At 35.8% G+C, this 17,954-nt stretch overlaps 1 protein-coding gene across 1 annotated transcript in view; it reads left to right on the top strand.

The window, feature by feature from the left end:
• Syt14 (Synaptotagmin 14) overlaps positions 1 to 17,954 on the top strand; it is a 186,673-nt gene that overhangs the window by 47,286 nt on the left and 121,433 nt on the right. The window contains exon 4 of the mRNA XM_090411194.1: positions 5,966 to 6,103. Coding sequence (XP_090267320.1) covers positions 5,966 to 6,103 — 138 coding nt within the window. The remainder of the gene's footprint in view (positions 1 to 5,965; positions 6,104 to 17,954) is intronic.

The raw sequence follows: 17,954 nt of genomic DNA, 5'->3' as shown, positions 1-17,954 counted from the left end.
ACTCTAGAAGTAGAAAACAATGAACAACTATACTTCTTGGATATGATCACTAGTTAAAAGACAAGGTAACAATTTCAAACTGTCTATTTACAAAAAACCCTACAGACGCTGGACGATATCTACGTTACTCTTCAAACCATCATAGATCACATAAACAGAGCATCATCCACATGTTGAGAAATCGAGTCAGAAACTTTATCTCTGACGATGAAGAAGTTCAGACAGAACTGTCCCAAATCGCTACACTATCACAAAATGGTTATCCTTGAAACATCATCAACAAATTTCTGTACGAAGATAACCAACAAGAAAGAACAGTCTCCCAGCAAATTTCAACAGCAGTCATCCCCTTTATGGGCTCAATTTCCACCAAAATTGTGAGATTGTTAAAAGCCCATAACGTCTGGGTTATATTTAAACCAACTACTAGCATCAGACAGGTTCTAAGATCTCCTAAGGACAGTGTTCCATTTTATAAATATCTAGGTGTGTATAATATTCCATGCACTTGTGGTCTTTCCTACATTGGACAAACTTCGAGAAGCCTGGAAATAAGACAGAAAGAACATGTTGGCGATGTAAATCACACCAGAACGATCACCTCCGGTTTAGCACATCACTTTTCAACTTCGAACCACACCATAGACTGGAATAACAGCTCTATGCCCTACGTAATAATGATTACAGACATTGATTATTCAAAGAAGCAGCAGTAGTGCTACGTACAGGCAGCAACCTAAACAGAAATCAAGAGGCCATACTGAATGATACTTGGAAAAATCTAATTAATTTTCTCAGTCCAACAGAACTACAGTGCGCGAATAATCATATTACGCATTTGCATGTAACGTGTGTTCGTGATACTTAGTAGAAAGTCACAATTCATACAGACATGTCATGCGAAAGTGTTACCTTAGCTACCTAACAGGTATTAACATTTTTTGTATTCTTAAACCTTTTTTGCATTTACCATTTTTTGTACTGTGCAAGCCTTGAGAAAGCTAGTCAGTTACTGGCGAAACCGGTAGGCAATATTGTATGAACATACGTACGAATGAAATATCTATGGTCAATTTATCAATAAGTCTTATTATTGTCAAGAAATATTATTTAGTATACTCACATTTTTTTCTGTTAACAAACTCTCAACTTGGTTACATTCTACCAAGGGTAAACCGTCTCCTCTGTGCATCACAGGTGTACACTAAGTTCCTTGTGATTGCCATCTCGTTTTTAATTTTTGACAAATAGGACATTCTATTGAGAAAAGACTACAGGAACACCAATCCTAATATCTATAATTTAATCTGAGAAGTTTGATTTAGCACACTATTGAATTGACACTGATCACTGATCACAGGCTGCTGGCCTGGTTGGCCGAGTGGTTAGCATGTCCGCTCTCAGCCATAAGGGTGTGGGTTTGAATCCTGCCATGGATGTTTGTGATTGTCTGTGAAAATACTAGTAGTGATGGTGAGCGGTAGATGGTGTTGTGGTTGGTGGATTAAGTGGTGGAGACAGTCGTAGAGTAGGTGCCCTCCCTCGATGAATCCGACTCCCTGGAGGTGTCAAATAATAATAATAATAATAAAATACTAATCTATTTCTCCAGTGCTGTTTCAAATTTGTATGTTCAAAGGGTCTGAACTGCTAATACATTACCCAAATTTTAAACCATAATGACCATTGCTTTACTAAAATTTGGTTAGTCCTATTTGTTATAAGCATTAATTTTTTTTTATTGCATCTTGCTGTCTACTGCACTGTATTACACTAGCGTGTGACTTATGTTCTTCCTTTTGAATTGTCATCGCACTGAAAATCTGTTAGATTCATGTTGAAATATGTATTTTATTAAAGTTTTTTAATGTTAGCTTCTTTTACCTATCTAAATATGATTTTAAATTGAGTTATATATATAACTCAAGTGCCCCGTGATGGGGTATCACGATCCAAGTATTTCTTTGCTCCTCTTAGCGGACTAAAAGTATATTACCAAACATTACCTTGATGGACCTGTGTTTCACTCAGGATTTCACCATGAGTGCCGATCACAAAGATGCCTCCAACGATCTCGATCTTGAGTCTCTCTCTTCCATATTATACCCATAGATTTCACTAATGGATCTTCCCATCTTGTAGGTGGTCTTCCTGGTTTTCTCTTTATTCTTGGTTGCCAGTTGAGTATTCTATATGTCCATCTGTTATCTCTGAGTCTGGCTATGTGACCTGCTCATCTCATCTTGCTTTTATATTCTGCAGTTACCACATCTTTTATGCCTGATCTCTTTCTTAGTTCAGTGTTTCTAACATGTTCCATTTTGCTGATGTTACAGATCTTATGTTCTATTGCATGCTGAGTTATTCTGAGAGTCTCTTCTTGTCGTGTTCCATGTTTCTGATCCATATGTGAGTGATGGAAGAATGTCACTATTAAATAGTTTTGCCTTTGCAGAGATATCAAGATTTGGATCAATAGGTGTTTCTTTTAGTCTGTTGAATGATAGCCATGCAGCTTTCTTTCTTTTTGCTAGTTCTTCAGATAAATCGTTATTCATTTTTATTGTTTTGTCCTAATTAACTGTAGGAGTCGACTTGTTCTATAGGGATGTTATTAATACATAGGTGACTGCCTCTTGTGTAGATGTTTTTAATCCATTTTGTTTTTTCTAGATTCATTTTTAAGCCTATCTTACTATTTGTGTATATTTTTTCACTCATTTCTTCTAGGTCTTTTGGGTTGTTGGATATCAATACTAGATCATCTACAAACATAAGGATTTGTCGTTTTTCACCATCTATGCTTATTCCTCCGTTTAGGTCTATTTTTTTCAGACTGCATTAGAATACACTCTGAATACATTACCAGCACTTTAGAAAGTGCTGGTAAATAGATTTGGGAAGATCACATCGCCTTGGCAGACCCCTCTCTTTATATCTATATTTATAGGTTGATCAAATAGGGTTATTTGTGTGGTCTGATTTTTGTTAATTTCTTTTATCATGTGAATGTAAGTAGGGTTCATGTTTATTTCCAATAAGGCACCGATGACTGCATTCCGTTCAGTAGTATCAAATGCCTTTTTAAAATCAATAAAGAGGAAACATAGAGGGATTCGGTATTCTCTGCATTTTTCAGTTAGCTGTGAAATGACCTAGAATAGATCTATTGTGGTGAAGCCTCTTCTGAATCCTGCCTGCTCTTTGCGAGTTGTCTTCAAGAGGGTTTGGGATTCTGTTCAGTATTACTCTGTTCATGATTTTATATACGTGAGAGAGTAGATAGATTGGACGATAGTTTTTTTATGTCTTCCTTGTTCCCTTTTTTTTTTTTTTTGAATAGAAGTATGGTTTTTGAGGTCTTCCATTCCTCTGGAATCTTTCTTTCTTTGAAGTATCTGGCAGCTAAGGCTTTGAATATAGTTAGTCCACCTTGTTGGATTTCTTCAGCCTTAACATGATCAAGTCCTGAAGCTTTACCATTACTCATTTTCTTAAGGGCATGTTCTGTTTCTTCTGGAAGTATGTCTGGTATATTGCTTGGTTTTGGAATGATAGGTTCCAGGGGCAAATTCTCCATGCTTGCTGCACAAGCTCATTAATTGAGAAAGAAGTAATATTTATTTTAATGAATGCGTGCATTTATAAGTATTCGATTTAGGATTTTATTTTTGTAGACAGAAGACGTCTTCAGCTTGCGCGACAATAATTGAGCTTTGAGTTGTGTATTGAAAGTCGATGCTTGCTCGTCTAGTCAAAGCTACCTTGGCTTGCTGCGTTGTAGGAGCTTCCAGGTCCTTGCTGCAGCACTGTGATTTCATGCGTGTGCATAGCCATTTCCACTCCCCTTACGTCGTCTTAAACACAAGGTCATACGCAGTCAAAGTAGCTCTCTAGCCAGTGAGCTTCAGCCAGCCTTTACAAGTGTGCATGTTGCTTGGGAAAATTAAGTTACAACCAACTTTTTATGACGATGTTATTGACCAGTTCATAAAGAAGAACCGTAGGGTAGAATTTGTATTCAAGTAGCTAAATTCAAAAAGATAGAATATCATTTGTAAAATAAATGTTGTATTTGCATGATTAAATGTACACAAATTTCTAAATATATAGTTTTTAGTTTTAAGTGGTCAGTAATTCATTATTCCGCTAATCAGACGTCTATCATACCTCTCACTCCTTGAATGATAACAAGAGCAAGAGTGAATTTGAAGACCAGCATTCACCTCTGATAGGGTCTGAGACTTGGCACTTAGTTGCATGAAGATCATTATACAAATTCTGCACAATTTCTTCTCTCCTTCTTCTATTAGTATGTTTTTCTCCATTTTGATCCTGTAAAGCAAATGGAATTGACTGTTTAAAATTTAAGTCTTTCTCTATTTTTTTTAGGCTGGTTTTTGCCTGCACTGCTTCTCTTAGTTATTGTATCCTGAAGGCTTTGTAGTCTTCTGGAATTCTTTTCCTTAGTAACTTACAGATCATCTTGTATTCTAGAAAATTTCCTTCAGATTTCTTCAGTTCTTTTCTCTTTTTCAGTAGTTCTGTAGTTTGAGGTGAGAGTCGTTGTCTTTTCTTTTGTTTCACAGGAATTTCTGATTTTTTCTTGCACTCGTTGAATTTATTAATAAATTCAATATAGTCATCATTTATGTTACAGTTCTTAATAGTCCATTTGGTCTCTTCTATGTACTTCCTGAACTTGCGGTAGTCTATTTGTTTGGGTTGTCTTTTGTGGTTTGATGTTGCCTTGATATGTTGTTCTTTTTTGTGGTCTGTTCTTATAATGGCTCTGAGGAGTCTGTGGTCAGAATCTATGTTGCAGATTCTATTATGTTAGTACGATAGGCAAAACATATTGTACTAACATTTTGTCACAGTCTTTTACAGTCTGTCAAAATGTAGTCAATGTCTCCATTCGGTGATTGCCAAGTTCATCTTCTTCCTGGGCGTTTGTTGAAAAAAGTGTTTGTGATCAAGAGTTGTTCAGCTGCAGCATATTCAGCTAATCTCTCTCTCCTCTTCTGTTTCTTTTTCCCAGGCCATTTGGACCTATAAAGTTTTCATTTTCTTTTCCACATCCTGTTTTGGCATTAAAGTCACCACCAATGAATGTGTATGTTGACTTGTAATTTAATACCTGTTCAAGATTCATGTAAAAATTTTCTGTTTCTTGATTATCAGCTACAGATGTTGGAGCATAGCAGGATATTAATTTTATTGTTATATTGTTCTCTATTCTGATTAGGAGTACACCTATTCTTTCAGGTATGATGTTTCAAGAAAGGATTGACTTGATGACAGATTTAACAACGAAGCCCACTCCACCTTGTTTGCCATTGTTTGAGGATGCTCCGAGGAGTATCTGTGAGTCGTCGTATCATCTTGCTGTCCTTTCAATCTTTTTGTTTCATTCACTAGCAGGATATTTAAGTTGATATTGGTTAGTTTTTTGATTAATAAATCTATTTTATAGTCTCTTGCCATTATTGAGGGTATCGATTGCCATTTTCATAGATTTAAGAGGCGGTCTGTTTTAATATTTGAGATTCTTAGCACCCCTGGCCTCACTCGGTGCCTTACCACCTGTAGAAAAACGAGTGTGGGTCACTCAGGACTCGGGGCTGTTTTTGTTGTTGCAGTAGTGACATCTTTGCTGTAGTCGCATATACACTTCTCCTGACTAGGATTCTGAAGTGTTCAACAGAGCTCTGTTAGTGGTGTTGCATCCAGGTCCAATAATGGTTAGGATTCCCAACACCCCTGGGTGCACCACGGGGAGGTAGAGTTGGACTTTGCACCCCATTACAAAACATACTAGTTTTTTTTTTTTTTTTGAGAAATGGGCATAATTATGTTATTAGTGTTTCTTTTAATTTTCATCTCATGTACTACATTTGTTTGGGTACTATATATATATATATTTATTTTTTTATTTTTATTTTTTTTCCTTTCTATGCATGAGAATACACTGGACAAGAAGTCTGTTTACTTCTTGGAAAGAAGGCAATGGACAACCCCCTCCCCCAAGGGAAAGGTGCACCATGTAATGTAAGGAGTCACATGTTTATAGCCGGCATATGGAAGAATATGATGCTTCAAAGTTAGTGCAACTGTGTCCAGGTGAAATGGCAGTGAGAATGGAACTGATGGAATTTGAGAGCGTTGTGATAGGATATCATGTTGCAGACCTCTGTTCAGCAACTTTTCCACAAATTGGGCTATCTCTGGTCAACAATCAGTGTTGTCATGCTGAGATGGAATCACAAGGAGCTAATTATTTATTTTTTTATTTATTATCATGACTTGCATTTCTTGTGACATAAAGCATTTTAATATTTTCACAAATTTCAAGCCTATTAATTCAATTAGTTCTTTGATATTACTATCTTGAAAAGGTAAAATTCCATCTCCACTTCTTCCTGGAGTCTATTCAGTCAGATACAACTGCAAGTGATTCTACTCTGGAAACAAACAGACTTATCTGTTTCTAGATGCTTTTCTGAACATTAATGCTTCATTTGTTGTGTTACTGCAAGAAACACAACCGATCAGATCTAGCAGAACATGGGATTACTACATAGATGTTCCCATAAATATGAGCATCTCTTGAAAGAAAGTTCCGAAGTACTTCTGCACTGCCCAAATCTCAACCTTAATGATGGACTTTCCATGCCAAAAATCTGAAATCATTAAGAAATTATTTAGAACTATACCTTATGCACACATATATGCTTCATTTTTTTTTTTTTTTAATTCACATGCACACGCTTCATTCAGTCCTAATAGTATCAGTTTTTATCTGGATGTCTCATGACATCGTGTAAGGATTAATTCCATTCTCCATGTATCTTCATTGTTATTTAATTTTTTTAAATTTCCAACTGGATTGTACTGATGATGATACACAAATCAAAATATTTGTAATTAATCTATGTCTATTAAATTTTTTCATCTGTGTCGATGTGTAACTAATAGAATAACGCACAGCTCTCTCTTAATCAACATACTTGTAGAGTTAATCTGTGTATGCTAGTGTCTTAATTGATTATACCAATACTTAATATATTTATCATTAAGCAGATTAGCCTGATAGATTTGCCTAAATTTCATTGCATGAAAATTACTGACTCTTTTGAATACCATAAAACATAGTGAAATTTTTGTTGAACTAGCACCATCTCTTGATTACAATAAGATAATTATGCAAGTGAGAAAAACTCTTGAACTCCATAACTCCAACATGATGTAAGGACATCATGTTGGAGGTTTAATGGAGTATTGACAGCACTAGGAAAGGATTAAAAACTAATTTTAATGCTTCCAATATTTCATCTGTCACTGATACATCTTCAAGGAGTACTATTCGGCCTCATGGCCCATACACATTAGACTCCTTCCTCATTCACCTCACTAGTGTACATCCAATATTCCAATTTACATTGGAAAAGGAAAATAACAATAGCTTATCCTTCCTAGACACCTTAGTGACATGCCTTCTGAATGGTAATCTCTCCTTTACCATATATAGAAAACCCACTCACACAGGCAGATACATTCACAAACTTTCCCACCACCACACCTCTCAACAATATGGCATTATTAAAACTCTAACCAATAGACCCTATAATCTTTTGTTCCAGTGGAACCTCTCTTTCAACAAAACTCAACCATAATACACAACACCTTCCTATCCAATGGCTACAATGCTTACAGAATTTAAAAAAAATAGTCAGTTCTTCCTCCATTCCTCGGCTATCCCTTCAGAAGGATTTCAGAAATGCCATCACCATCTCCTACGTCCAGGACACATCAGAAAAAATAGCCAGTCCTTTAAAAAAGTACAACCTCTACACAGCTTTTAAGCTCCACTGGAAACTGGGTACCCTTATCCATTCTACCAAAGATCAACTCCCTCTCTCTCAGTGCCTAGAGTATATAACAGTATCCTGCTCCTGCAAGTTGGCTTGCTTTGGACAGACAGGTAAATCAGCCGCTGTCTGTTTAGATGAACATAAATCTTACATTTGCAAACACAACTATGGTCAATCTAGCTTTGCAGACCATGAATTGGACACAACACATAGAATCTTCTGGAAGAAAACTACCGTGCTCCACCATAGTAAGTAAATTTAAAAAGGAAAGACTGTTTTTGGAATCTTCAGTAGCTCTCAAAAATAAACCTAATTTAAATGAATACAGATACATAAAACTTTCCAAAATTTGGAAAACAATAAACATCAGAGGTCCCAGTTTATATCCTAGGCCACCTACAAATGCCCATAGAGAGTGCACCGCCTAAGGAAATAGATAGGTCTTTTGAGTCTTGTGTTTTGTGTGTGTGTTGTTATGATTGTTATTTGTACTCCCTGAAGATGTCTCAGTGATTGACACAAAATATTGGAAGCATTAAAATTAGTTTTTAATCCTTTCCTAGTGCTGTCACTATCCCATTAAACTTCCAACATGATAGAACAATTATCTTAGTTCAGGTAACTGTTAGCTATTTAGTTTGAAAAATATTTGAATTTTAAAATAATAGCATTCTTTTTCGTGAAAACCCTATATATAAAAGTCTGATTTCAAGACTAGATAGATGCTTCAGTGAAATCTTCAAGTGAAGTCATATGTTTATTGCTCTGCTTATAATGTGCCTGTTTATTTTGCATCATTGGTGCATAATGTCTTTAGCAAAGGGGATTTTAAGCTCAGTTAACTATTCTGAAATGCATTGGAAGAATTAAAAACCTTAAGAGTTACTTTAACTCAAGGAAGTGCAAAAGGAAATAGGCAGTGGACAACCAGCTGGGTATTGTCATGTGCAGGAAATAGCATTTGTTTTATTATGTTTCTTACTAACATTTAACAAAATATGTATTTAGCTGATGTTTTTGGATTACATTACTTCTCTTCTCCCTTCTATGTGTTAGGCCTACTGACCTGTTACAGAGCTATCTTAAGCCCTTCTAAGTTGTACCCATCCCGAGGATAAGGTGACTAGCCCTATGCCTCCTGGTATATTCTATGACTGTAGCTGCGTGTGTTCACTGGGCCGGTTTGCCTGCTCGCGGGAGGAAAATCCCCCCGATGAACTGGGGAGAAAAGCTCTACTGTCCACACTTAAGACTAGCTAACTTGACTATGTCTGAGAAAGATCTTTAAGCTCCTTACCTCATCGATGGGATTCAAACCCAGGACACTCCTTTCCCAGGCATATGGTTGCTAAGCATATAGCCACTAGGTTAACCATGTGGACATTACATTACATTGGTGTGCCACAGGGATCTATTTTGGGACCACTGTTATTTAATTTGTATGTTAATGAAATTGGGATCGGTTTAACTGGCGATATACCACTGCAGATGATGGAAAACTGGAGAAAGTAATCAAGGAGATCTAGTGGCCTTACAGGAGGACCTGAATAGATTGTATGAGTGGATAACGGTATGGAACTGTCAGTTCAGTGTTGCAAAATATAAGGTCCTGAAAATTGGTAGGCAACAATGGGATGCAAAGTATACGTTTGATGGGGAAATTTTGGATTTGATGGGGAAAAGTTGAGGAGACAAAAGACTCGGAGTGGTGGTAGACAAGGATCTAAAGTTCAGAAGTCATATTGCACAAGTTGTGAAATCATCACATCAGATTATGGCAATGATGTGAAGAACCTTAATGTGCAGAAGTAAAGAGGTTCTGGTTCCATCATAATAAGGCCTTGTATGGATTATTGTACATTGATTTTGTCTTCTGGTAATGAGGATATATGGAAAAGGGTCCAGAGAAGACCGACTAAGGTGGTGGGATATGAAGGCAAATTGAGAGAATGCAATTTGCAAAGCCTTGTTAATAGGAAGAAGAAGAGAAGGAGATATGATTGAGATATTTAGGTTGGTAAAGGGTTGTTACTGGGTTAATGTGGAAGAAATTTTTCATAGAATGGAAGAAGAGGGTAGAACAAGGGGACATCCCTGGAAGCTGTATAAGGAGGGTATGATCAGGATCATAAGGAGCAGGTTCTTTGCATGGAGAGTGGTTTGTGAGTGGAATGCATTTCTGACATTGTGAATGAAGATACATTGAATGAGTTTAAAGCACAGTTTGATGACTTTGTGTATAACAGTGTCTACTTCCTGTGATGAGTCTTTGACTCTATGGAGGTGTGGTGTTAATAGTAATAAATCCAAATTGATTACTTGATAGATCATTAGGTTAGTCAGCATAGAAAAACTGTTGATCAGGAAGTACTTAAGGAGATGTTGTCATGCCTAATTTTTTACTTATTTTTATTTTATTGCATGCATTGTTATTATTATATTTAGCATTTTTAAGTTGGTTTTGTTCATTTCTTCGTTCTGCAGAGCCTTTGGTGTTCTTAATGCTCCCTCTTTAGTTGTCTCAGTTGATAACTGCACATTTTAGGTGAGTGGTAGAATGCAAATCTTAAGTTTATATGGAAATTTTTTTCTTTTATTTTGTTTAAAGTTTACATCTTTTATGAATGAATTGTTAGATTATCTGATTAATTCAGATATTTACAAGATTTCTTACATTGCATATTATCACTAAAAATCTGCATATAAGTTTTTGTTAATTTGGTTCTTTTTGAAAACATGTCTTAGATTTTTGTATACTTATTATTGTGTTGTACATGAATTATTATTTGTGTATATGTGTGTCTTATTATTCATTTGTAATATGAGTTTTCAAAAGCAACATTAAGATATAGTGACATTTATGTATTGGCACGGGGCTATTTATAATTGCTTAGGAGTGGACAACGAGTTACATCAGTAAATATGATATTAAAAACAAGGGAAGCTACTGTATTATTTTTATGCACCTTTGTCTTATTAAACCACTCCCTTTTCAAGAAATTTAGATTAAAAAAAATTTTGTTTTTCAGTGAAGATTTCATGCAGTATTTTGATGGGATTTCTGTTACCCATTTTATGGACTGTTGTTTACATTCTAGCAATCTAATTCATCGTTTTTTTTTTTTTTAACATCATCCCTGGAAGTGTGTTACTTTCATACATAGGAATAGCTGAGAACTAGCATGGAGAAAGAAAAGCATTTGAAAAGAACATAAGTAGGAAGTTTTTTGATGGATGAACTATTAACAATAGGTTTACTTGATATAATATTTACAAATTTTTCTCTAAGTCTCATCTACAGATATTGAACTGAGATATAGTTACACAGTTGTGGAAGGGTTTTTTTTTTGCTTGGTTACAGAATAAATTACACTAAGCAAGAAATTATACTGTCAACCCTTATTCCAGCAAACTTGTAGGGACCACAAAAAACTCACAGATAATTTTGGTATAGTGAATTTCTTTTGGAATAGTGGTTGTACCTTATGTGGCATTGGTTGGGACTTTTCAGCAATTTGTTATGGTGAGTTATTTTTTACAATAGTGTTATGTATTGAGTGCTCATTTTAATTGGTTTAATGCAATTAATTGTAGGATAACTTTGAATTCTTTAATATATCAATTAATTGTAACCAAATTGCACAGAGTGGGAGACAATGTATTTGTTTTAAGATACTGTTTAGAAAACAATAATGAAGGAGTACATTATGGAAAATTATGGAGACAACTACTGTGTTAGAGCAAAACTTTAGTTTAATATAAACCAAAATGAATGCTCAATGTTTCAACCTTCATATCAAGGTCATCGTCTGGAACATACACATATATACAGAGAAACAAGCTTCACTACAATCTACATGTTTTGCTAAAGTTACTGACCAACCGTTATTATAACAATTATTGGCCTGACTTCTGGGAAAAAAAAAACACCTTTACTACATCAAAGCTAGAGTCCTATTATTATTATTATTATTATTATTATTAGGTTACAAAATTAAATTGGGCTGGAGAACAACATGTTTATATATATATATATTTATTTACAGAGTAATTGACTCGGTTAAATGACATGTTTAAATTTATTAACTGACTAAACACCGAGAAAAAATACAAGAGATTTGATAAGGTTTCACTGCTAGTTTCATTGGAAATGCTGACTTTGTCAGGTAAATACAGTACCATGGAGGAAACAGCATCTTAAAAAATATATTGTACTTTAGACAAAACAGAGTTTAGAACAAGTAGTAGTTGTGTTTGAAATTGAGTCTGAGCGTTAGTTCTGGCGTGAAACACTGTGCGTGATATCGTGATATCACGATATCACGCACAGTGCTTCACGCCAGAACTAACGCTCAGACTCAATTTCAAACACAACTACTACTTGTTCTAAACTCTGTTTTGCTAAAGTACAATATATTTTTTAAGATGTTGTTTTCTCCATGGTACTGTATTCATCTGACGAAGTTGGCATTTCCAATGAAACTAGTAGTGGAACCTTATTAAATCTCTTGTATTTTTTCTTGGTGTTTAAGTCAGTCACTTAATAATTTTAAACATATATATATATGATGATGATGATGAACAGCCTATTTTTCTACCCACTGTAGGGTGAAAGCCTCTCCCATTGTGGGAGGCTTGGGTCTACTGCTCCCATGGTGACTCAGTCCATAGTGAGAGAGTATATTTATACTTGGGTGAAGGAATGTATGAAGGTGGAAGACAATCACAAACGTCCATGCCTATGCGGGATTCGAACCCGCAGCCTATTGGCTGGAGAGCGGATACGCTAACCACTCGGCCAATCAGGCCGGCCTATATATATATATATTTATATATATAAATAAAAAAAATAAAAATTAAAAAAAACTGTGATTATACATATAAATTTCAACCAATTGGTATGGAATAGTTTCCAATAAAAGCTAAAAAATTGCTTAAAGTCCTAAAGTATGCTAGATACTAAGTAGGCTGAATATGTGCCATCCAAATTCTTGGAATTTTTATGCCACTATTATTGTTGAGATTAGGGTGGTTAATCAGAATTTCACAGGCTTCTTTAAATTTATTTTCATACCAGGTTTTGAATGCTATATTTGGTTGGTATATTTGAATTACTCAAAGGTGTAAAATTTTGAAGAGGAGGACTTTAGGACTTTTTTACCTCCTTCGACTGCAATACTGTTTCCCATTGTAAATATGGGCAAAAATTTATCAAAAATTATATATTAAAAACTTGCCTACCATGTCAGTTCACACTTCACGCATGCAAAACAGATGAAACTTGGAAAACAAAACTACCATTTGTATATTAAAAAGCCAAAGAAGTCCTTTCTAGAAGGTTATTTTACATATGTGTTATTTTATACTGTACTGTGGAATTTTCCCAATAAGTGAAGCAAACTTTCATTTATGCAAGGAAAAGAAAGATTTATTTATTATTATGACAGCTGCTTCAAAGAGTTCAACGATTCTTTCAGCAAAGGAGGTGGCCTTTTAACCACTCATACTGAAATACCTGTCATATCTTTCCTTGAACACATTTATTGATGACACTACATTCCTTGAAAAGAACCTCCTGGACTTTGCATGCTTCCTAATCATACCCTTACTCAGCCTCTAGTGATGACTTGAAACTAATCTTTCTTCTATCTGTGCTGTATAATCCCCCCTTACTCTTGTATGTTTCTATCACATCTTTGCCCTGAACTTTGATTCCCTGAATCTGTCATATGTACAGTTCTATAGGCTAGTTATATATATAATCTTGGTTACCCATATACAGATCTTCATTTCCCTATCTCTTTAGAACTCAGGTAACCTTATCTGTGCACAGCAGTTCAAATGTGGGCTTATCAAAGCTTTGTAAAGTGGGAGAATAACAACTTTTTATTCTTATAGTGTTTCTTTCAACAGTGCAGTTATCTTATATGATAACTTGAAAACCTCATCAGTGTGGCTCTTTGAACTCTTTATGTGCTATATTCTCCAAGTCTCTAGCTTCATTGATGACTACTTACAGCAAATTCCCATTAATATAGTACTCTACCTGCAATGTCCTCTGTCTCCAAAATGCATAACTTGACAACATTGACAATGGTGAGCTGATATTCATTGTCATTTTTCCAATTGAGCATGTTCAAGTCCATCTGTAGGGATATGTATCAGCCATATTTCTTAACCCTCTCCATTGTTGATTAGACAAGTTAATCAACAATGGCCCAAGTACAGAACTCTGGTACACTACTTGTCACTCTGCTTCATAGCAACATTCCCAGCATAGATAATCTGGGAATCCTCCTCAAGAGACCAAACATCAAACTTTTTCAAGTCACTTCAGGCTTCCTTATCTGTGCACAGCAGTTCAAATGTGGGCTTATCAAAGCTTTGTAAAGTGGGAGAATAACAACTTTTTATTTTTATAGGTGTTTCTTTCAACAGTGCAGTTATCTGAGCAGTTTACTGGTCTTGCACTAGATGAGAAAATTAATTTATCTACTTGGAATTTTAAGAATTGGCTGTAATTTTAAGATGAACTCGATGAGTTTAATTTATCTTGACTATAATTTAAAAACTAAATTATAGTCCTTTACTTAGTACACTATTAACAGTTAAATTTAGTGGTAACACTATGTTATAAAGAAATTGAATGGAATAGTGTGTGCTATTTGTATTGCTTTTTCTAATTTAACCTTCTGCAGTTAGCAGTATTATACCTTATTCTGTTTTACTCTAGAGATCAACATACTTTTTGTAAGCCACTTCTAAATTCTAGACAGCAGAGTGGTTGTATCATACAGGATAATGAAGATCTTCAGTTGACATGTTATTATTATTATTATTATTCAGGCCTCCAAGGAGTCAAAAGACTCATTGAGGGAGGTCCTTCTTAAGACATAAAGTCTTAGGAAGGAATGCATTCCATGGCTCAACTACCCTCCACACAAAGAAACCACTCCTTACCCTCTTGCTCACAGTTTCCTTTCATAACTTCCAGGGATGGCCTCTTGTCATCACTCCTTCCTGCTGTTCAACCAAGCGAAAGAACTCCCCAGTGTCAACCCTGTAAACCACCTCTCAACAGTTTAAAAGTCTCATATCACCTCTCCTTCTTCTATCCACCAAACTCTGCAGTCCACATTCTCTCAGCCGATCCTCATAACTATCCTTGTGAAACCATCTTTGTCATCCGTCTTTGTATCCTTTCCACAGTTAATTTATCCCCTTCAAATCCTGGGGACCAAATCTGAGAACAATAGTCCAAGTGTGGTCTGATCAGAGACTTATACAACGGAATGATAACCCTCTTATCTCTGCAGGTTAGTGTCCTTCTCATAATAGCAGCAATCCTCTGTGTTACCTTCACCACCTTTGCAATATGTCCCTTAAACTTCAGGTTTCTATCAATCATCAACCCCAGATCTCTTGTCTCCCCTACTTCCTCCAGTATAACTCCTCCCATAGAGTATGCAGCATCCCATCGATGTTTCCCAAACCTCAAGACCTTACATTTTGCTGCATTAAACCAATATCCCCCATTCATTTGCCCATCTATCTAGCTTATTTAAATCCTCTTGCAGGGCTACCACATCTGCACTATTACTAATAATCCTTCCCAGCTTTGCATCATCCGCAAACAACTGAATATCCCCCTGCAATCCACTGGCTATGTCATTGATATAAAGGTTAAACAATATAGGTCCTAGTACTGAGCCCTGTGGGACCCCACTTGTAACCCTCTGCCTCCTGGAAACTGCTCCACCATACACAACTCTCTGATACCTATCAGACAGCCAATCCTGAATCCAGTTGACCAATCTGACATCCAGACCCATGTGCTGCAACTTAAATATCAGCTTATCATGTGGCACCCTGTCAAATGCCTTCGCCAAGTCTAAGAAAATTGCAGTATATGCCTTTCCCTCATCTAATGCTCTTGTAACTTTATTATAAAAGGCTAGCATATTGCTAAAACAAGAGCGTCCTTTAACAAATCCATGTTGATTCTCACAGACAACATTACCCTCATCTGCCCAATGCTGTATACGGTCCCTCACTACTTTCTCCAAGATCTTAACAACTACTGATGACACACAGACTGGCCTATAATTAGACACTTCCAGTCTGTTACCACCCTTATGCAATGGCACTATCTTACCTTCCTTCCATTCCCTGGGCACCTTTGCCAAAGCCAGACTTTCATTGAAAAGCCACGTTAAAGGCACTGTCAATTCCCTAGCACATTCTCTCAAAACTCGTGGTGAAATACCATCCAGTCTGACAGCTTTACTGACATCCAGAGTACTCAGTATCTGAAACACACTCTCCTCCTGTACCTCCAGACCTCGAACCATATGAAACTGCAGAATTTACAAATAATGATTTGATTCATCACTTCAAGTATTCTCATGGTTCTGCATTTTATATCTGTCTTGATAAGAGAGGTTGTGTGCTACAATCTGTCAATAGAATGAAAAGAATCTTGTAATGTTAGATTTCCAGATTATTATTCTTTTTTAGGGAAGCCCCATGAAGGGAGGTTGTTCCAAATGTCAGGACTAGAAGAAGAAAGATGAGTTTGTTGATTGGACTATGATAGCTGCTGCATATGTCTTAGCAGATTTACAGAAAAGTGGAGAAATACTTGTATCCTCACCTGTATCCCACACATGGCACTGATGTGCCATGTGTGGAATACAGGTGAGGATTGGGAAAGAGGAAATCTGTTGTGACTATATGACAGTGTCCTTACTGAACTGTTCTGACTGCCTGAACAATTAATAGTAGTTGCATTCCAAAACTTGGAGATAGACATGCAGTCAGAACAGTTACAGTTAGGACATTGTCATATAGTCATAAGTTTCAGAGAACAGATGATCATATTTAAATCAACCGAGTTGCAAAATATTAGTTTGATTTCAAAGACCTCTTTGTTATGTCATGGTAAACAAGACCATATCACATTCCACAGGAATTTGATATGGTTCTGATGTTCATAGATTCTGATCTTAGCACAATGCTCAAAATAACAGATACAAGATCAGTGATTTTTGTTGATTCATTGAGTGTTTTCTTAGATTTATTGGTGTATTTTTAGTATATTATTGTAGTTTTTTTAGTGTATTTATTGTACTACAGCATTTAATAACATAATTGTAGAAATATTATTAGCCTCTACTACTTTTAAGAATGGTGCTGAAAACTCCTCACAATAGGGCAGTTGTTACCACTGAGGAGAACGTTTGTTCTGATGAGCAGAAGTGTTGCTGCAGTAATAATGATAATATATCTGAGGATAATCTGATATTGGAAATATCCCAGTTAAAAGAAATTATTAGAAAATCGACCATAGAATTAATAAAAGTGGAAAAACGTTTAACGGAACTTAGGATAAGAAAAAGGATCAGAACAAGAAGAGGCAGAAAAATACTAAACTTGGTAATCATAATAATAATAACAAGGTAAGTCAATTAAACTCTAAGAAAAAAAGAGGTGATATGGTATGATGATTCAATCATAAAATTTGTGCTTACCAAGAGAGCCACTACTTCTAGTTTCCCAGGATAAAAATTAAAGATATGACAAACGTAATCAAAAAAACTGAAAAGAAAAGTAAAAGAAATGGTAGTTCTTGTAGGAATTAATAATTTAAGTAGTGACACAACAGTATGAGAGAGGATATGAAAGGTCTGTTGGAAGAAGTGAGAATGAAATGTGAGAGTAAGTACTGAGTTAGGAAGGACAGCAATGATAGCAAATGATTCCATGCGCAGTCTGTGTAGAAGAAATGGATTCGAGTTTTTAAATGTGTGGAGCATTTTTGATGGCAGAAAAGACTTGTCTAAGAGGGCCGGCCTGCACTTGAATTCATTTGGTATTAGGAGCCTGTAAAAATTACTGATTAGAATGAGACCTAATGCAGATAGTCAGGGAAACTACATCATCAAGCTGATGATGTAGTTTCCCTGATATGAATGGGTAAAATGTGTGTGAAAGTTCAGCTATGGTATGCAAACATGATAAAGATATGAATGGCTTCAAACATGGTTATGCATCTGCAAAAGGGATGGAAATATATGCTTT

Source organism: Typopeltis vanoorti, chromosome 21, assembly GCF_054136105.1.
Source record: "Typopeltis vanoorti isolate ZY-2024b chromosome 21, IOZ_Tvanoo_1.0, whole genome shotgun sequence".
Lineage (NCBI taxonomy): Eukaryota > Metazoa > Arthropoda > Arachnida > Uropygi > Thelyphonidae > Typopeltis > Typopeltis vanoorti.
The sequence above is the reverse complement of the archived record's forward strand: the minus strand, read 5'-3'. Positions and strand labels throughout refer to the sequence as shown.